This window comes from Physcomitrium patens, chromosome 20 (assembly GCF_059467195.1).
Source record: "Physcomitrium patens ecotype Gransden chromosome 20, ASM5946719v1, whole genome shotgun sequence".
Taxonomy (NCBI): domain Eukaryota; kingdom Viridiplantae; phylum Streptophyta; class Bryopsida; order Funariales; family Funariaceae; genus Physcomitrium; species Physcomitrium patens.
Genome location: NC_143429.1, coordinates 13,089,555 through 13,111,923, shown reverse-complemented (window position 1 = coordinate 13,111,923; position 22,369 = coordinate 13,089,555). Strand labels below are relative to the sequence as shown.

At 30.6% G+C, this 22,369-nt stretch overlaps 2 protein-coding genes across 2 annotated transcripts; both read left to right on the top strand.

Moving 5' to 3' along the window:
* Positions 1-341: 341 nt before the first annotated feature.
* LOC112273522 (superoxide dismutase [Cu-Zn] 1) lies at positions 342-3,245 on the top strand. The gene is made up of 7 exons (XM_024502415.3): positions 342-481; positions 1,744-1,845; positions 1,988-2,083; positions 2,312-2,343; positions 2,486-2,561; positions 2,747-2,800; positions 2,957-3,245. Exons 1-7 carry the CDS (start codon positions 397-399, stop codon positions 2,983-2,985), a joined length of 474 nt encoding a protein of 157 aa, XP_024358183.1. The 5' UTR covers positions 342-396; the 3' UTR covers positions 2,986-3,245.
* Positions 3,246-5,023: 1,778 nt separating this feature from the next.
* On the top strand, positions 5,024-6,812 carry LOC112273029 (uncharacterized). Its single transcript, XM_024501345.3, has 3 exons — positions 5,024-5,265; positions 5,937-6,084; positions 6,381-6,812. The coding sequence occupies exons 1-3, from the start codon at positions 5,211-5,213 to the stop codon at positions 6,445-6,447; spliced, it is 270 nt and encodes an 89-aa protein (XP_024357113.1). The 5' UTR covers positions 5,024-5,210; the 3' UTR covers positions 6,448-6,812.
* Positions 6,813-22,369: the final 15,557 nt, after the last annotated feature.

Sequence of the window (22,369 nt, the reverse complement as noted above, 5' to 3'; positions counted from 1 at the left end):
ATTATTTTAAAATTTTCGAAATATTTAGGCAAAAAGAAATAACTTGTAATAAATCGTACACCCTAAGAGACAATCGTAAGGGTCATCCCGGGTCGGGTCGAGCGACCACTTCCCCCCTCATCATCGGCACCCGACCCGTCCCTGCTTGGGAAGGCCGGGCTGGGCCGGGCCGAACGAATACCCGAGCCAATACCCGACCCGGCCCTGGCCCGTCCAGAAAGCCAGGCCTACCACAGCCACCACCACAATCCTGCTTCGTAGCCTGCTTCCTGAATGACCTCGCAGCTTTACAAAGCCTTCATAAATTGCTCTTTTCTCCATGCTGCGCGGTGTTTCTCCTCCATTCTATCGTCGTCCCATCTCACCAAACTCTACTGTGTGTGTGTGTTCCAAGTTATGGCTCCTACCAAAGCCGTTTGCGTGCTCACTAGTCCCTCCAGCAACGTCTCCGGAGTCATCTCTTTCGTGGACGAGGGCTCTGGTATGGCTGCCCTCGTCTCGTCTCGTCTTTTCCTGTCCTCTCGGATTCTCTTCCTCCCCATGTGATAGTTTATGGAGTTAAGCATAATTTAAAGCTGTTCACATTGAGTTTTGGAGTTGGGTTTTGGAAGGTTCTCCTGGCAGGCTCACGGATGATTAGTTGTTTAATCGTTGTCAGGTTTGGTATCGACTCAGAGCTGAAAGAGTCGTTTTTGCGCATCAGAAAGTGCATATTCTCAAAGTGTTCGTTTCGTTGGCTGTATGGAGCGTGTGCTTGGTTGTGGGGTTTATCGTATGGAAAATGGCATGCGTTTTTAGGGTTTAGTCTCTGGAGTTTGCTTTCTTGTTTGAGGGTTTGATGGGTGCAGTGCGCGTCTATAGGTTTTGGTATTTGGTCTCTCTGCTACATTTGGGATTTTCTTCAGGATTATTTTTGTTTCTAGCTTGGTTGGGGCATGGCAAGGTGTCTGGCTTAGGCTCTTGGCTCGATCACTGCATGTATGCCAGATCGTAATGCTTGACTGGACATAGTATGGTCTGAAGGTTTTTAAGAGTTTGTGCAGCGTCGAGAATGCCATTTGTTGCTTTTGGCAGATGTTACTGTGACGTAGTTCCTTGTTGTGCGTCGTCCTTTAGCTTGATGTGTCGCGTAGTTGTGGGAAGTCTTTGATACGAGTCTGATACTACTTGTGATTGTCGTTTTTTTGTCTGGCGATTGATTCGTAACGTATGGCGCCTTGAGAAGCGATGCAAACATAAGGTGTTTAAATTTGGTGTTTATCAGGAGACAGTTGATAATCTTCGATGTGTAATTTATCTTAGACTGGATCGGGCGAATGACTTTGTTTTGTAGAGAAAATTTTTAATCCTTTTCTTCGCTATCTGAAAAGGATCGTCCCCTAATCTACTTACTACGGATAGTCAGATGACAGTACGTCGTAAATGCTCATCCACTTAATCAGTCTCTTGTGAGGTCAAGGGTCAGCCCACTATTTTTGACCTCTAGAATATCGTTGACCTCACAACCTAACTGCTGCTACAAGGGTAGGATGTACTTGTTTTGTTTGTTTCTGACCGAGGCTTCATGCACCAGCGTCGTGCATTTCGTAGATCTCCTGAGGTCTTTCTTTGTTGGCTAAAGCCAGTCTTTTTCTGAAGTTGCTTTGTTAGGGTTTTGCGCACTGTGCTTGTGAATACGCTGATCCGTAGTGGTCGTGACTCAGTTGCGATGATCTTGTAACTTAAACAGTAATGTCCTGACAGGATACACGACTGTGGAGGGAGAAATTAAGGGATTGAATCCTGGCAAACATGGATTCCACGTCCATGCGTTGGGGGATACAACCAATGGCTGCATGTCAACTGGTGCGTCATTTGACTCATTGCTCTTTGAGAATAGTGAATGCATATATACTTTTTGTATATATAACCTGGCTCTTCGTCATGCTTAGTCTTGTATTCGTTCGTGGTGAAGAATTTGCTTTTAATTGACCTTATTTGAACGCAGGTCCTCATTTCAACCCAAAGGGTTTTGAGCATGGTGCTCCTGAAGATGAAGTTCGTCATGCAGGAGACCTGGGGAATGTTATTGCCGGTGATGATGGTAAGGCTGCTGCTTGAGATTTAGGTTTGAAAATTTCCTGCTTCAGATTTGATGTTCTTGATATCTTTCATGTGTACAAGCTTTAGTTACTTTTGGAATATGATTATTTCTTTTCTATCGTTACATCTCAAGTGTCATGCGGTAATCACAGTTCTAGTCACTTCGTGATTGGAAGAGTTTGGATTTTGAGTTGCGGTTTTAATTTTGTTTCTTAAATGTATGTCTCAGGTGTAGCTAAAGTCTCTTTGAAAGATTTCCAGGTACTACTTCAGCAATCCCGCACCGTTTTGATCGGCTGCCATCCTTTCTCGGTTCTGATCTGTTAATTAGAGGATACTGTGTGCTTCTCTACGTGTCATTTGATCTCAACGCTTGAATTTCTGTGCAACCATTTCTGTGCAGATTCCTTTGACCGGTGCAGACTCAATCATTGGCCGTGCTGTTGTCGTTCACGCCGACCCTGATGATCTCGGAAAAGGTGGGTTGAACGTGTATGATGAGAAGATTTCAGTGTGGGAGTAGGATTTGATTCTAGTCAAACTTAGGCAGGCTGCAGATTTCTATCGATACTTGAAATCCCGCTGACAGATCTTGTGTATACTAAGACTTCAAGTTCCAAGACGTTCATTTGTATGGTCCTGTTTGATGTGTTGTGGCTTCCAGGTGGACACGAGTTGAGCAAGTCTACTGGAAACGCCGGTGGCCGAATTGCTTGCGGTGGGTGTTTGAACCTCTTCAAACGTTCTTTTGTACATTACAGGGGAATTCTACACTGATTATGTGCCAAGAGAAATATCGGCATCAAATTAAGATTCGGAAATGTTGATTGATCTTGATACAAGTTTTGATGATTGCAATTTTCTGTTGTTGCAGGAATAATCGGTCTTCAGGCCTCAACTTAAAGTTGGAATAATGATCACCAGCTGTGCCTTCGGAAACTTGTATATTTTCAACGCAGAATAAGACGGAGAGATCGGTTATACGAATCGTCATATGTTTGTGAGTGTGGATATCTAGTGAATCTAAAACATCGTTGTAACAAATGTTTCATCTTTTATGGACTTCGGAAACTGAGGTCAAAACGCTTGTAGTGACGTACCCTGTCACCACAGTCTGATTGATTTCGGAGTTTGTTAGTTCTCAATGAAAATATGATTCAGCATTGCATTGGGTCACCTCTGTGATTTTTTTTTCTTTTAGAGTGTCGTCAGTGAATCCCTTGGTTTTGTCTTCAAAATTGTTAGCTAAATATGAATTGGGTTTAAGGAATAAACATACCAACTATTTAAAAATTTCTAAAAATTACCACATTATATATTAACCTCAAAAATCATTAATGTTTTTAGAATTTAATGTTTGATATTATAGTGAATTTTTCGATGCTAAGATTTTAAAAAATTACAACAGTTTTATAGAACAAAAATAAAAGCGATAATTTGATATTGAGAAACGATCTTTATATAGCATGTTTGCAAGATTTCAGATCAATAAAATTTACCAAACTTGAAAATTGTTTTTTTGAGATAATGTGGAGACTAAAATAATTTTTTGAATTCATCCACAAAAGTAGGATTCAAAATTTATTCTAAATTTGAATCTACCTTAAAAAAATACTATTTATTTTTGTATCATTCCTTCTTATACAAACTTCAGAAATTGATGCTTTGTTTTCAGTTAATTAAATGTTGCAAATCCATCAATTGAAGAAGGGTACTTCTAAAGGAACACCCCCACACACCAACCCCTAAAAACATGATTAGTTTTGATATTAAAGTATGATTCTTACCATATTTATTATCTCCTCATCCATTTGTATTCTATGGTTTCAAAATTGTTATTTAGATTGTGTGAACATTTCCTTTTAAAATATCATTTTAGAGCAACGATATCATATTATACAGATATTTTGGAAATTATTTGTGGAAGCACTTATAATAAAATACTCTCTACTTTCTTTTATGTTGTATGTTGAGATGCATTAGTTCCATATTGTATTAAAAATTATATGTTTTTACAAAATTATATACAACTACCTATTGTGTACATATTTTTATTCTACTTGAGCTTCTAATTCTCTGATATATAAAAAAATATACAAGAAAAATTGTACAATGGATCAAATACAATTATATGAAGATTCTTTTGTCAAAAAAGATTGTAAATAATAAATGTTACGCTTACTTGATATAACTTTGATTTTTTGATTTTTTAATTTCTAAATTAGACCATACACAACTAAAAAAAGATGGTGTTTAAAAGCTTTTTTTTGTAAACATAAACACATTAAAAATCATAATCGACAGTAAATGCGGGTGATTAGTTAATTTTTTAATTATAAAAGTTATTTTTATTATATTGTTAAAAAAATAAAAACAACTTAAATTTATTCTTTATAATACATAATTTTTAAATTATATTTTGTGAGCTTTGTTCTACACTAAGGAATTGAATTATTGCAAGTAAATACGACATCCAATTTTCTGTTGCTGTTGCGATAATTTATTTATTTATTATTTTTTTCGTTATATATATTTTTTAAAATCAGATTTTTTATTTTTTATATTATATATCTATTGCATAGATTTTTTGTACTTTTATTTGTAGTAATAGAAATGATTAAAAAATAATCTATCGTATTTAAAATCTTTTATACTTTTTGCCCAATATTTAATTACACTCTCTTATATTTTAAATACTTCAATTTTTGTGAGACCATTTTAAAATCAACAAACTTATCCAATTAATAATATGTGTAAGGCTAAAACAAAAAAATAATAAGATTTTATTTTAGTTTATTTTATTTTTCTCTTTACCCTCTTTCAACACCCACACGCGAAGAGAACAAGCAAAAGACCCCATACCCGTGATTCCCAGAATATTTCATCGCTTTTCAACATCTATAACCACGCCAACGGAGACCGTGCCCTAATCCCGAGTTGTTCACTCGCCGAGCAAGCGCCGAAGTGCAGAGAGAGAGGGCCCCGCACATCGATCGATCGATCGTGGTTCCGGTGAAGTGCAGCTCGTGATTTGGTGCCCTTGTTCTGCGTTCCGGAGCAGCTATTTTTGTTGTTTTTTTTTTTGTTTTTTTGTTTTTATAAAATTTTAGGGCAATTGGCGGAGAGCAATGGGGATTCGGGAGGATGCCGCTCAGTCTCGCATGAAGAAGAAGGTGGAAGAAGGTACGCTTTTCGAGTGCGGAGGTTTTGGTTTCGTGTTGTCAATCGTTGCGTTGGAGTTCATCGTGTGTATCGCGTCCTTTGTCTCGTCTTCGTGTTGGAGAATTTTCCGGGTTTTTGAGATGTGTATGTAAATGTGTGTGTGTGTGTGTGTGAATTTATATATATATATATATATATATATATATGTATGTATGTATATTGATATATAGGTAAATCTGATTGTATTGTTGAGGTCTCGCATGTGTGAATGGAAATTCGTTTTCTCTTTTTCTCGATGCGTAGCGTTTACAATCAAATATTGTGAAACTGTATATGGATTTCCGATGGATTGTTGCGGTGTTTTATACCCTAAACTTTGAATCTCGTACTAGACGAGAGTTGTGGGGGGCATGTCGCTAATTCTCTTTTTCTAATAGCAACCCTTGTTTTTTCTTATCCTGTTTAATCTTATTTTTCTTATTCTTCTTCTTTTTCCTTTGCGACTGCCTCTATGCTTCCTATTTGCATTTACTTCGAGCCCTCCAAGATCAGTACTAATTGTCCCTGAGAGCATGAAGCATGAAGTGGTTATCGAATTTTGTTGGGTTTGGCGAAAAATGAAGAGCTGCAATTTCTGTTTCAAAGCGACACTGTTAGACTGATTATCAGCGTTTTGATAATCTTTGGTCTAGCCCTTCGCAGCAAGATGAAAGCGCAAGCGCTTAAAGAGTGCGACCCTCTCGTCGCCAAGTTCGCGGAATGTGCCAAAGGGAGGTTATTTTCTGTTGTTTGGGCGTGTCGTGCTCAATCGAAAGAAACTAATGCTTGTCTTCATAGATAGTAAGTTTTTGCAACCTCTCCCATTCAAACCCTTCTAGTGATGAGTGTGTATTCTTCTGTAATGTCGCCAGGCCTGGTCCCTCACAAACAAAATAAGAATCAATAAAAATAAAGTCACATTGTGGAAGAAACATCTTGCCATCGCTCATTAGCGAAGTCGTTTAAAGCCACCAGTTTAGTACCATCTCCTGCTATCCCGGCTAACAATATTTCTTAGTTTTCACTATCCGCTGAGACCACCCGACCTTTTTTAGAATTGTTCTAAATTTCGGTCCATTGTGCTTGACAATATGCAGTACCAACGATGAAGCGTTTGAAAAGTACAAGAAGCAATATGAGGAACAAGCCCTACAGAAGTTGTGAAACAAGCAAATGTTTAGACGTAAATACTATGTAGGCATTAAATTTCTAGTGTGAGAAAGACATTGTATGTGTCACCTCTTTTATGATTCTAGCTGCAAGGAGGCAACCCGTTGCTTTCTGCACCTTGTAGGCCATCCTTTTCAATGTTTCTTCACACCCAGTTTTTGGACAAGCGCAATCCCAAGATTCGTGGACTACTAGACTGGAAATTTGATCTACCGAAAGAGAGTAGCGTTCGTAGGTTTTCAACTGAAGCCTTGTTAATTTGACTTTTAGTGAAGCCAATTCAGGCAATGATTCTTCAACAATGCAAATTCAAGCACCAATGTTGAGGAATCATTGGAGAATGAACAATTTCATTTGCATTGTTGTTTTGTGAGCCAACTTTGACAATGGATAGTTTGCATGTCTAAAGTGGGCAATCCATTTCAGACTACTTCTCTTTGTGGACTGTTCACCTGTATCAGTTGTTATCTATAATTTATTGAAACATATACAATATTTTAGAGGGAATATTAAAGCCACCAAATTTTTTACTAAATCCCATATTTACGAAGAATTATTGCATCCTTGTCCTTATTCCTCCCATTTCCACATTCCTAGCCTCCGTCCTTGTTCTCAATCTTTCTCCTTTGTCTCAATCTCCCTTGTGTCCTGCTTGCTCAAATCTTTTCTCAAGGAATTAATAGCTACCCATGCACTTCTAGTTGCAATGTAGAATGTAGAGGATAAGCGCTCAAACCTAGACTTTCAATGATGTATAGTTCTGTATTTTTATTCCAAAGAAGGTGAGTGTCGAACTAGCCTACCGTCTTGATTGACATCCTTCACCCGACTTGTTTCATACTTTATATCATTCAGCTCTACAATCACAAAAATCAAAGGTTAAAGCATGATTAAGAAAAATGAACAAATTCTTGGTTTGTTTCTGTTGCAGAAGAATTGAAAAATATATAGCTTATATAAGAAATTGAAGCCACAAGCTTAACAATTAATTTCTATCACAATGGTAGATTTGTCTTTCTGAATCAATTTCTATCATCTTCTTCTATCACAATGGTAGATTTGTCTTTCTGAATCTTGACTTTGTGTGCTATAACACATATTATGGATATTTGACTTGCAAGTGCCATATATTAAAATAAATAAATAAAATGAAAGTAGAATAAGTTATTTTGTAGAAGATATTACCTTAGATAAGTTCTTAATGGTCTAAGGATTAGCTCTTGGTATACAAGAAGGCCAATTGACAAAGTAGATAAATCGACAAAGAATCTTAAGGATATAGTAGATATACTAAATGCATACTCTCATAGTAGATAGGATATCAATGGATGGTCTTGGTAGAATGTTAGATAGATGTATTCATCAAATGATGAAAGTTGTCCATGAAGGCAGCAACCACCACCTATAAGTAATAAGTAATAGAAGTGAGAGTTATCTTACTTTATATTTTTTTTTATCTATAACTTTGCTAATGTTATGTATTGTAACTTCAAAATTCTTTTTCTTTAATATGTTATGAGGCCCGCTCTTTTTTAGTTATGGATTGTGAATTTCTTTGAAGTCTTTCTTATTGTGAGGACTAGATCTTATGGTTGTTGCTGATGTTAGAATTTGGTATCTTCTAACATTACTTTTGCATTTAATTATTGATGTAATTTTGCTCTTATTTGTTTTTAAGTGCATTTATGGTCTAAGAGATTGATAGATACCTTAAAATGATATTTTAGAACATAATATTAATGCACTAACATTGTACTTTTATGTATTGAAGTTCTTAAAAGATCTTCTTATAGTAATAAGAGTTATTTTGTGAGATTAGAGGTGATTAAAGAGTGGTAAAGCTTATGAAGGAGGTTAAGATAGAATATAAGATTTGTAAGAAGTCTTATAAATGAAGTTGAAAGTGATTAAAGAGTGAAATCATTAGTTTACTTACAAAGAAGGCATTTTGGATTTCTGAGGTAGCAATATCTTTATTTTGATTTTGAGAGTTCTATCTTATCTTTTCTTTATTTTTTCTTTAATACACCTCTTCTTTAAATATGACTTCAAGTAAATGTGAGGGCTTGAAAATAATTGAGAAATTTAGAGGTTATAATTTTTACCACAAGAAGAAGAAAATAGAGCTTTTTTTTTGGCTTTATTGGATCTTTAGGACATTATTGGTGAAAGTGAAGGTCATCCAAGCAATGATATTGATGTTAAGGTGAAAAAGTATTACAAACATTGTAAAAAAAAAGCTTTTGGATTGATTGCAAAAAATCTTAATGATACCAATTTTTCACATGTAATTGCTTGCAATCGACTAATGGAAGCATAGAAGTCTCTTTGTAATATCTACAAGAGTAGACATCTTATCAACATTCTATGAACAAAGAAGAAGTTCTTAATAGTAAAAATAGAAGAAGGATATGACTTTATGGCTTATATCAATAAGATAAAAGCACTTGCAAACCAACTTACAATTATTGACAAGCTAGTTGATGACAAGGATATTATATTGACATCGTTCATAAGACTTTTAGAGTTCCATAAGTATCTTATTATTGCATTGAAGTATATGAATATGAAGAAGCTTATTATGAATTATATAATGTTAGCCTATAAAGCCTATAAAGTTAGCAAGAAGAAAGAAAAGAAGCTTTAAATTGATGATTTGGCTCTATTTTTAAGATAAAACAAAAGTACCTATCTTCATCAAAGTGATAATTTAAAAATCAATATGAAAAATTACTATATTTGTAACAAATCAAGTTATTTTCTAAGAAATTACTACAAAGCTAAGAAAAGAGATAAGAAGAATGCAAACAATATTCATGAAAACTTTGGTAGGTATGATTAATCTTTTATGGCAAATAAAAGAGCCTCCATAGCTGCCATGTCTAAGTGGATTATAGATTTGGATACTACTAAGCACATGACACCATACAAGTATTCATTTAACTTTTATGAAATAATTTTAGTAACAAAAGTTTGGTTGGGAGACAATGACATGGTACAAGCCATAGAAATTGGCTTCATTATAGTAGAGATTGTTATTAAAGATTAAATTAAGAATATTAGATTGAAGAAAGTCTTACATATATCAAAGATGAAGAACCTTTTTTTGGTGAGCAAACTTATATTACATGGTTGTAAGGTTTAATTTGACATAAATGGATGTTTTATGAAGACATTGGATGGATAAGATATTTCCAAAGGCTTTACGAATGGCAACTTCTACTTCATCAATTGTAAGAAGGTGAATGAAATTGAAGTGATACTATTTGCTGAATTTTCACAAGATCAAGATAAGTTTGAAATTTGGCATCAATGACTTGATTATTTGAATGACAAAAGCATGAAGAATCTACAATCCATGGTAAGTGGCTTGGATCTTGGATAATTTAGCTACAATGCTATGATACTTGCTTATGAAGATTGTATCAAAGGCAAACAACAAAGGACTTTATTTCTTTAAGAAGTTAAAACATGTGTTAGCAAATTATTAGAGATTGTATATTCTAATATTTGTAGACTAATGAAGATGCTATTAATTAAAATTACAAGGTACTTTGTTATATTTATTGATAAAATTTTAAAGAAAAATATGGATTTATATCCTTAAAACTAAGAATGAGTGTTTGTGAAGGTCTAACGAATTTAAGGCGCTTATGAAGAAACAATGTAAGTACAAGATCAAAGTGTTGTATATAGACAATGGAAGTGAGTATATGTCAAAGTATTTTGATGATTTTTTGAAGATTCAAGGCATTATAAGACAAACTTCTACTCTTTATACTCCACAATAAAATAGAGTTGGTAAAAGAACAAATTATGTTATTTTAGATATAGCAAGGAGTATGCTTCATGTTTAAAACTTTGGACATGCATATTGGATAAAAAACATGATAAATGTAGTGTATACAAAAAATAGGTGCCTCACAAATGCACTCACATCAATGACTCCACAAAAAGCTTGAAGTAATAAGAAACCTAATGCTTCATATATGAGGATTTTTAAATGTATTGCTTATGCAAAGGTACTAGATTGTATGAGATCCAAATTTGATGTATAGGTAAAAAATATATATTTTTTGAATATTGTAAAAGTACTAAGACATATACTTTAACATGTTTAAAAACCAAAATCATCAAGAGTTGTCATGTAGAGTTTTTGGAGTATAATAATACTTATCAATACTTGAAGATATGTGCAAGTAAGTGTAATGGTGTGTTTGTGGATATATCTTTAATTTCAAAAAAGAATAAAAAATAAGATGATGACAATGAAAATAATAGAATTACAAATTAAGATGAAGAACCAATAAAGATAGATCAAAGTGTGTCTACAGTTGTTAGAATCAATAATGAAGACAATGAAGATAATAAGGATGATGATGATGAGAAATATCAATCTTTGAATAAATAAAAAAAACTTTAAGAAAGAATAAGCTTGCAAGAAACTTTGGAGTACATGAAGGTGAATCTTCATCACGTAAAAGAAAATGTCTTATGAGAGAAAAAAATTGATGAATAATAGAAGAACCACATCTTTTTTTAAGTAAGTAAAGAACATACCAATATTGCAGGCTTTACTGATCAATTGAATTTGTATAATATAATGAAGTAAGAAAAGGCTATGAAAGAAGAATTCAAATTACTCATGGATAATAGAAAATGGCAATTGATTCAACTTCTAGTAAATCAATCTTTAATTGGTTGTAAATAAATATATAGAATCAAAAAGAATGTAATGGTTAATATTATATAATACAAGGCTAGATTGGTTGCCAAAGACTATTCACAAATTATTGGTGTTGATTTCAATGAAACATTTGTTCTTGTGGCCAAATTTACCACAATTAGAATTATTATGGTAATTGGAGCATCAATAGACTTGAAAATACATCAAATGGATGTGAAAATGGCTTTCTTGAATATAAATTTGAAAGAAGATATTTACATGGATCAATCTCAAGAATTTGTTCAAGAAGGCAAATAACATCTTTTTTATAAGTTGAAAAAATCTTTATATGGGCTCAAGTAATCACCAAGAGCATGGTACCAACATATCAATAAATTTTTTGTGAATGAAGGATTTGTAAGAAGTAAGGTTAATCATTCTATATATGTGATGCAATCAAATAGATTCTTATTGATTGTCATCCTTTATGTTGATGATTTGATCATCTTAACCAATACTTTAAAGATGATAAATTGATTGAAAGAAAAGTTAGAAAAAAAATATGAAATGAGTAATTTGGATAAGCTTCACTATTATTTAGCAGTAGAGTTTGTAAGAAATCGTACTAAGAAGACCATTACAATGAATGAAAGCAAGTACATTAAAGAAGTATTGAAATAATTCAATATGTAAGAGTATAAGCCTATTAAAACACCTTTGGAGGCTAATTTAAAGTTGATAAAGTCTACAAATGAGGAATTTGTTGAAGTTGAAAGTGAAATGCAAAGTATTCCATATAAGGCATTAATATGCTCATTTATATATGCAATGGTTGGTACAAGGGTGGATCTTGCATATGTGATGAGTATTGTGAGTAAGCACATATCAAAGGTTGCACCAATCCATTAAACAACCATCAAAAGAATCATAAGGTACTTAAAAGTTAATTTGTACTTTAAATTGTATTTTAGATGTAATAAAATTTCATTGCATAAATTATTATGATGTGAATTGAATTGGAGATGCAAATGATAGAAGGTCAAAAATGAGGTATGTATTCTTTGTTGGAGTAAGAGCTATTTCATGGAATTATAAGAGATAATCAAGAATTGTAAGGTCTAAAATGGAAGTAGAATATATGGCAGTAAGTTATAGTGCAATAGAGGCAAAATGACTAAGACAACTTTTAGATGACATTAGAGTAGTATAATTAGAAGCAACTCTAATAGAGTGTGATAATGAAGGATGTCTTGCTTTTCCAAAGAATCCAAAATATGAAGTAAAATAAATCCCTATCAATTGATAGTCTATTCTAATTCACAATGATTTAATTATTTAAATATTTTAATAATTTTTTATTAGAATTTCATTAAGTTTCTAAAATTTTTTATAACATTTTAATTGTGAATTAAAATAACCCACTCTAATAGGTGATTTATTCTAATGCATAACTACTATTTAACTTGTGAGTAATTATATATATATATATATATATATATATATATATATATTTCACTTCATATTAAAAAAATTAATCTTTTTAATTAATTGAATTCACCTTCAATAATCATAATCAATTATACAAGCCACTCAATAATATAAAATCATACACACTTAAAAGTGAATAATTTTTATAATTTTTTATATATTTTATATTTTATATTTTAATTTTTTTATCTAGTATTAATTATCATCCAAATCTAAATCTCATCTATTTTTTTATTTTTTTATTTTTTTTTAATCTATAAATACTTTTTTGTTCATAAATAAAAATTTATTTACTTTTGATCAATATTTATTTATAAAATTTCATCCATTCAAATCCTAATTCACTAATTATAATCTAATTGACTTTAAAGATTTTAAATCATGCAATCAATTTTTTTTCAATTTAAATTCAAAAAATAATATATGATCTTGCTTACTTCTAAGTTTGTCTTGAATTCTTAAAATTTAACACTCTTGCACTTGATGTAAATCCTTACTTCATGTGCCTTCTTTGATAACCATGATGCATTCTTACTACTACTTTTTTTTTTTTTTTTTTTTTTTTTTTTTTTTTTCTTTCTAATTGATTAAACTAGCTATTGATTAAACTACCATAACAATCTATAGGCCTTCCATGATCAACCTTCTTGAGTGTTGGAAGTTATTGACGCCCTATTTTATTATTCATTTTGGAGAAGGCTATTCAATTATCAACTTAGTCATCTTTACAAATCACACTTTGACACTTCAAAGAACCAAATTACTTGATATTGGCTGCAATTGAGTACTTCCATATTATATTCACTTCTCAAGTGATGTATATTAGAGTACATATGAATCTTCAACCTAACTTGCTTAGTATGAGTTTTGCTTTATTGCAACAAGGAATGGACTATGATTAAAATTCCTTCCTTCAGAATAAGTTGATCTTTATAGAGTTTTATTTATTAGTCGAGCATATGAGTTAGGACTTTGTTATAGAAGGAAGACTATCTTAGTAGTACTCTATTATCTATTAGTTCTATTTACAATGCTCAATTAAAGTCTTCTTTCTTTGAAGAGATCACGCTTTTATAATACATTGTTGTCTTCTAATTTACTTAGAAGACCCAAATTGTTGTTAAAATTATAGTAGATTCTATGGACTTGAAATTACAAGGCTACTCAATGTATTTTGTGGAAGTAGAGATGCCAAAAGAACTACCAGAGATACGACTTAGGTCATGGGTTCTTTTGTTTGTTTTGCTAAATCCAATTTTTTCAATGTTCAAATGAATTTCCACAAGATTTGTTTTACAAAACTCTTATCTTTTTGCTAAAATCCTCAATTGATTGTACTTATATTTTGATCCTCTCAATGCATAATATACTTAGGAAACACAACATTCATAATGATATGACTAGGTCTCTCTATACAATCTGCACACATTTCAAACATAGAAAGTATAAGAGTAACAACTCTATTGTATGTACAACTTGCAAAAAATAAGAATTACTATTTGAGAACATCTTAAGAGCTCCATAGTGTGAGTCATATAATTGATTCACTTGTATTGTTAGTATAAAAATTGTACTTAAGATTCTTAAAAACACCAATCTAGTAAGTTAATGTAGGAATTTGAAAATAAATAACAAAAAATAGAATTTTTAATATAAGACTAGATTCTTGATAGGATTTCTTTGAAGAAGAATTTAAAATAAATAATTATTCTCTAATTTAGCAAATATAGATTTATAATATTTTTTATAATAGATTTATTCCATTAAAATTTATTTTAATTAGAAGTAGAATGAAAACTTGAAGTGGTCAATTTTAAAAAAATTAAAAGAAAATAGAACAAAAGAGGGGGGAAGGAAAAAATAGATAAAAGGAAGGTAGGCAATTAGTAGGAGAGAGTAGGGGGAGAAAATAAAAATAGAAAGAAAAGTAGAGAAAAAAAGAAAAAATTAGAAAAGAAAAGGGAGGAAGGAAAAAATAAAAAATAAAAATGGAAGATGGATTGGAAGTCGAGAGGCTGCTCTCGAATTCCGCCCAAAGCCCGCCATCAACTTTGTCACTCTCCGCATACCACTCGACGGCCATGCAAAGAAGAACTGCCACGTGGAAAAAAAATTACACCAACCGCAGTTACAACACCGCCGCAAGCTACGAGCAGCACCACCAAAAAACAACAAAGGAACGACACTTAAGTCATAAAAAATCACGAACCAGGGATACACCTTCATAGTCGGAATCCTCAGATGCTTACAAAAAATCAATTAAAACAATAGAGATCCAAAAGGCTGCACCACAACACTTCTACGATGCGAAGAAGATCGAAACCAGTTCCGGAATTGTAAAGAGTTTGTGATTTATGAAGAGGGAAAAAATCAAAAACAAGAGAGTGGATCTAGGGAGGCCCAGACCCCTATGGGTTCATGTTGCAGCAATTATTTTTTAAACTAGGGGTTGTCTAGGTTGTGATTGCGGAAGCTCTGCAAGTGCCATTACCTTGCAAATGAGTTGAGTGGTGGCTTATCTTTTTATCTATTGGACTCTATTGCTGCTGTTCTTGTTGTTCTTACAAAGAAGGTGATTGTGCGGCCACATCTTCTATGGCAATGAGGGTTGCCAGTGGCAATTTCTGAATTGCGTCCATGACCTTCTCTTTGGCTACAAAAAGAAATTCCAAAATTATTATTTGTCCTCCATTTTTCTTTCCACCTAGTTCTCGTGCAGTGGTAGTCAGCGGTAGAGTTGCAAATTCTAAAGGCTGCTAGATAATATTGCCATTCCAATCGGCGACGCTGGATTGTTGCGGTGGATCTACAAGGCTACGCTCGTGTCTTGCTAGCAAGACTTCCCTAAAGAAAAAAATTTCTTCCGAACCTAAGGAGCTACAGATTGTAGTTCTTGTCATTCACCTTTCTAGTGCTCTTTTTGCTCCTTCCTCAACTCCCATAGTCGCAACATTATTGACATGGCCATCAATTCTTGATGCTGTTGGTTTCGAGCATGAGATTCTATTTTCCTTAACTTTCACCGACGAGGTGCGACAATTACTTCCGACAACTGACTTTTGGTCTCTTCTTGAGCTATTGGCAACTTCGACCCCTGATTGTTTTGTCCCTTGGCTAATAACCAACTGTTACAAAGCGGTTGAATCCCTGTCGTGTTGCTTTGCGGCAGCAGTCCCATAGAGGTTCACTTCTGATTTTTGTCATCAACGAAGTTGCGGTGTGGTTACGCTTTTTGTGTTTCACTTGCAATTCTCCAATGAAGTTTTTGTGAAGACATTAGATCAAAAGCGGTGGTGGACTTCAAGATCATTAACAAGTAGGAAGGATCCAGTGCAGCTGAAGCCCATTGCATTTATTGTATACTTCTATCAGAGAACCACCTCTTCATGGGTGTGGTTTTAGTATTGTGTTATCTCTCAAGTAGATGTGGTTTTAGTATTGTTGTATGGCTTATATTGTGGATTGTGATTGATTGATGGTGAATTTAATTCATTAAATTGGTTAACTTTTCTTAATAAGAAGTAGAAAGAATTTTTTATTTAATAATTCATAAGTTAATTAATAGTTATAAATTTGATGAAATCACCTGCTAAGGTGGTTTATTTTATTTCACAATTGATATGTTATTAAGTTTCTTAGACATTAAATCAAATGTTAATCAATAATTATTAGAATATTTAGATAATTAAATTATTATGAATTAGAATAAGCTTCCAACTCGTGGGTGTTTATTTTACTTCACATTGTACAAAAGACAAAAATCAAGAGCTTTTCTCAAAATAAACTCAATCCTGGCATCTTAAATCCTCTCTTCTAAATGCTCTTTATATCAATTGAAGATTCAATATCAGATTGAAATTTATAGATTGGTGTCTTATTTTTTTAAAATTTAATTATTATTACTATTATTATTATTATTATTTTCTATCCTTGCTATTACTCATCTTCTATTTTCACTTCTCCTTTGAAAGTGGAATATTAGTTCCTAAATGTGAAGTAGAAGGCCATGCTTCTTGCCTCATGTTGCTTGCTAGTCCGTCTCTTGGAGCAGTCTTTCTACAACTTCAAGCCTTTTTTTTGTTAGTTAGCTCATCTACCTCTTCTTTTTCACTACTTTTGTTCTTCTTGACCTCCATTGATGCATCATAGGATTTCTTTTCACTACACTCACTTATCAAATAGGCCATGATAGTGATTATATCAATTGGATTATTCCATTTAGTTGATCTTTTGATAACTTGTGCTCTTCTCACCATTACTATTCTAAATATATGTGTAGAAGTTTGCATCTTGATGTGCTCATCTTCAATGGCAAAAGTCTCTACTTCTTTATTACATGAAGAGTTGTTTCTTTTTAATCTATGCTTCATTAATTCTTCATATTATCTTTCCTAATATTAGTTTCTAGATGCTCATCCATTGCAATATCTCTAATTATGTCTTCTTTAAAAATAATAATATCACTCTTCATAATATTTGCATATGATGCACAATCATTACGTTTGTGATATAGATCATTACATCAAATGTACATCATCACAAATCCCTTTGATTTATTAGTCAATTGTAAAGTGCCTAATATTATGTTTTTTTTCAAAGCATTTGTTTCTACCTTCAACTCTCTTATATCCCTCATCAATTCTTCAATAATGTCTTTATCTAAAAAAATAGTTTTTGAAAAGCTTGATAGAATAGAAGCAAACAAAGTTGTTGTAAGAGCCTTCATAGCTATCATTGATGTTATTTCCATTCTTTTTGCTAATCCTTTAGCCTTTATATGGTATTGCTCAGCAATGAGGCTCACTACTTCTTTCAACCTTCTCTAATTGATAGTAAATCTACCTTCTGCCATCTCATCTTAAAAAACGAGAAGCAATCTATTTTTTAGTACCTCATTTATAACTAGCACAAACAACTCTGATTTCTTCATTTCTAAAAGGTACTTTTCAAATAATAGGAATTGTCCAAATTTTTCCTCAAATTCTTTTAGTAGTTTGTTTGGTCCCATATGTTTATTTGATTGTTGCTCCATCCAATCAAAAAAATCTTTTTTGAACATCTTTTTAGTATCTTCATTAAAATATTTATATTTCAATCTCTTCTAAAATCTAGCTCATAAGTTCACATGGATGCTCTCATATAGTTTTTTTTTGTCATTTCTTTGATTTTTGGATAATTTTTTTTAATCATCTTGTCTTTTAGAATTTGATAGATTTTCATTTTATAAATATAGACCTTCAAAAATCTAGTCATATTCTTCTCATCAAACCTATCTATTATATTAATAAAATTCCTTAAGGCTTAAGTGGCTTCTTGTCTATTTGTATTGACAACTTGTTGGCTCATGAACATTTGTATAGTCCTTAAAAATTCTTCTACAAGGTTTTGAACACCTCTTTTATTTAAGCTTCTATGCTTTGTATCTCCCATCTTATTTTGATTAACCTAGTAGTCCTAAAGCTTCTCTGAGTAGAAGCATCAATTATCATAGAAAAAAAATTTTGTTTTAGAAAAACACAAGATTTTTGGTTGTAACTAGATATGATAAAACATTGTCTTTCATTCAAATAAATTCTACTGTATCATAATTTTTTGAAATAGAACCTACAATAAGTTTTTTAAAAAATATCTTTATATTTACTATACATATCAAATCTTGCTCTTTAAAATACTACTTATTACATTCTATAGGCATTCAAAATTACTGCTTATAGAATTCATGGCAGCTGATCCATCCTTGACTCAAGTAAATACCATAACTCTACATTATCTTAGAATAGGGTGTGTGATATCTCTTTAGAAAGCTACTTATTTATATTATATATGCATCAAAGATTATTTTATAAATAATTATATAAAAAACTTTATAAATAACCAAAGTTATTGTATATATTAACTTTTAATAATATATGAGAGATGACAAACTTTCTTATTCAATATGATACCATAGCTCCATAATTCATTAGATTTGAGCATGTGATGGCTTTTTAGAAAGCTTCTCAATTCATATATCTAGACACTAAATTTCTATTTTTAATATTTTTTATAATATACTTTATGAACAAACAAAGTAATAGATCAAATTAATATAAAGAAATTGACTTTTTTTTTATTTAAAAATATATCATAGCTTTATATTAATTCTTTTTAGAATAAATGAAGAATTTTTGAAAAGCTTATAAAAAAACAAACTTATATCTCTTTTACTTTAATACCTTACTATTCCATCTTAAGTTCATACCAACCTATTTTGACTTATTATTTAAAGATAAAATATCAATATATATATATATATATATATATATATATATATATATATTTTTAAATAAAATTTCTTAAATTAAACTATCTAGAAATTAACTTATAAATTAAAAAAAAATTGAAAGATAAAAAATATTAATAAAAGTAAAGATTGAAGTCCAATAAAATTTAAGACAAGAAAAGTAAAATATATATAGCATTAGATACCAAATCACAAATTTAGTTAGTTGGTTAAATTCATGCGGCTTGAATTGATTGGAATTTGATTTTTTTTTTGGATTTATTGATTGATATAGATGATATGTGGCTTGGAACTCGTAGTATGAATAAAAAGCAAGAAAAAAAATAGTCAACTAGTTCCTTATTTCTAATGTTGTGACAAGATGCAATTCACCTAAAATGTTTGGTTATAACTACAATCTTGTTTTTCACCACTTCATTCTTTTGATTTCTTCCATCTCTTTTTTCTATTATTTTATTTTATTTTATTATTTTATTTTATTTTATTTATTATAAATCAAATTTTTATAATATTTTATATTAATTTTATATATTATGCCACTTCCTAGCATGATAACATGTGATACATAGAAAGACTCTACTTGGCTATAATAGGTCTATGAAAGTAGTAGTGGCTCTAGTTGAGTCATTGATTAGTGAAAGTAATCACCATGATTTGGCATCATATTGGAAATTATAGGATTTAACAACAAGTTAAAAATCATAGAATTTTATGATTTTCTATGATTTTCAACTTATTATTAATAATAGGATTATAAAAAAGTCAAACATAAATTAAAAATAATAAGATTTTGATAATAGATTGGATAATTAATAATAAAAAATAAACTTGTCATTATAAAAAAAATAAAAATACTATTAATAGAAGTAGAGTCAACTATAATAAAAGAATTTAATCTTTTATAAGATAAAAAAAAACTAGTAGTTATCAAGGATAAGAATTTAAAGAAGATATGTAAATAAGTAAAATATATATCATAGAAAGATGAAAAAATAGAAATAAGAAAGTGTATACATTCAAGAAGAAATCGGAATGACTATTATCAAAGATTAAAAAAGTGAAGACTCTTAAAACTAGATTAGAAGCAAAAAAAAAATTGACAAGAAGAAAGCAGACTTTATTCTTCCTTCTATATATACTATCTAATTAAGAACTATGTAGTGACGTTCTATAAGACTTGAGATATGTATTTAATTTGTGAGACACATGTCTTAACTTACAAGACAAGTTTCCTACATGAGCACCACATAGTTAGGTTGTATCACAAGCTATATATATATATATATATATATATATATATTCAATATATGGTTAATTTATTAGCGAAGTGTTCAATCTAAGAATCACATTTAGACATGTATAAAGATGAAACTATATCTATAAAGCTTTTAAGAAGCTTATCTATAAGATATTATCAAATTAATTTATTTTTATCTATTTATAATATTTAAATAATTATTGGAGTAAATAAGAATGTCCTTGATATTATCTCTTCTTCTAAAGACAAGTTCTATAAAGAGTAGTGATTACATGTTGATGAAGTTCAAGATGTAAAAAATTATATTTGCAACACACTTTGATCTTTGTTTCTTTTGAAGGTAGTTGATAGGACCTTTCAGCCATCAATAATGTTTTATTTTAGGATGGAAAAACCACCTTGATATTTGATTGTTATTGAGGCTTTTGTAACTTCCTTCAAAAAAAATATTAATTATATCATTAGGATTATGATATCAAATGTATTATATCTTGCTATTTATTTGGAGAATATGTCACTTTTAAAGGTCTTCATCTTGATTATATCATTTTGAAGGTTGTGACAGCTACAATGTCTTATTTGATAAGTCTACAAATAATAGTTTTTGAATTGAATTTGCTGGTTGTTGATTCTCTATCTTCTTAGTATTACAAATATAAAGAATTTATAATAAAGGATAGAAGATGTAATGAAATCTTTATTGAATATCTTTTTTTTTATAGAAATTAGTTTAATTCTTCATCTTGGTTTTGATGGATGTTTTTGATAAAAGACTTTGAATTTTTCTTTTGCATTTACAAGATTCTTTGTTGATTATCATGTCAATTTATTAATATCCTATTCATGCTAATAAATAAGATATTCCAACCTAAGTTTTTGCTGCCTTAAATCTAAGACTTCTTCTATCTCAAATACTTAATTATTATTCACTTATATAGGAAGTAGTGGCATTTATTTTTAATTTTTTTTTTGAAATATTTATTATTTTATATGGCTCAAAAAAAATATATATGAAATATAGGATGGATCTTTATAAACTTCAATAGATATAACCAATATGCAATTGAATTAATTTATTCACTTATAAAAAATAGTCCAAGTCTATAATAATCCAACTTGTCACAAGAGCAAATTATCTTGATATTATGAAAAAATAACCATATCTTATTGCAAATGTGGAATTGAAGTTGTTCCTTGTGATAGACATCTACATTGATATTTTGTTATTCTTAAACTTTTTTTAATTTTATCTTTATTATTATATGTAATTTAGATAAATAATTCACCAAATCTTTCATCACATGATTATCAACTTTGAAAAGTCAAAAACATTAAATTATAGATAATAAACATAATTAGAAAAAATATTTATTGAATAAATGAGTGTATTATATTATTATAAGAAAACTCTATCAATGGCAATAGAGTTGTCCAATCATCTTATTCATAGTTAATAGTACATCTCAAATATTACTTCAAAACTTGATTTATGTGCTTTATTTGTCTATTAACTTGAAGATAGAAAGATAAAAATAGTTTTATGTCCATCTTCAAAATCTTGATACAAATTGAGTCATCCTATCCAAAATAATATCCTTGGATAATCTATGATAACAATAGATGTTGTCAAAAAAAAAATTAGTTGTTTCTTTACTTGTCATAGATTTTAGATGTAGAACAAAATGTGCCATTTTGATGAAACAATCTACTATCACAAATATAGAGTCATAAAAACTTGAGATTCAATGATTCATGATAAAATCCATAGATATAGAAGATAATGGTTGTTTTAGAATAAGTAATAGCTGAAAAGTTTTATAAGATTGATGACAAGGAATTTTTGATTTTGAACAAACATCATATGATTATACAAAGTCCTTAACTTCCTTCCATATGTGAGGCCACTAATTTTTTTTAAATATTAGCTCCAAAGTTTTAATATATCAAAAATATCTTATTATTGGAAAGTCATGATGAGCTTGAAAAATACATAATTATAATTTATTTTTTAAATATATAAGCATCTTTAAAATAAAATAGATTGTACTTAAATTCAAACTTGGAGGTATCATGAGATTTTAAAGAATCATCTTTAATATAACAAACAAGAAGAACAAAGGCCATACTTAATTGAACCTGCTTAAGAAAAGTTGAATCAATGATTTGAGTTGATTTCATTACTTGAAGATAAAATTATTTTAGCTACAAGAGAATAATTTAT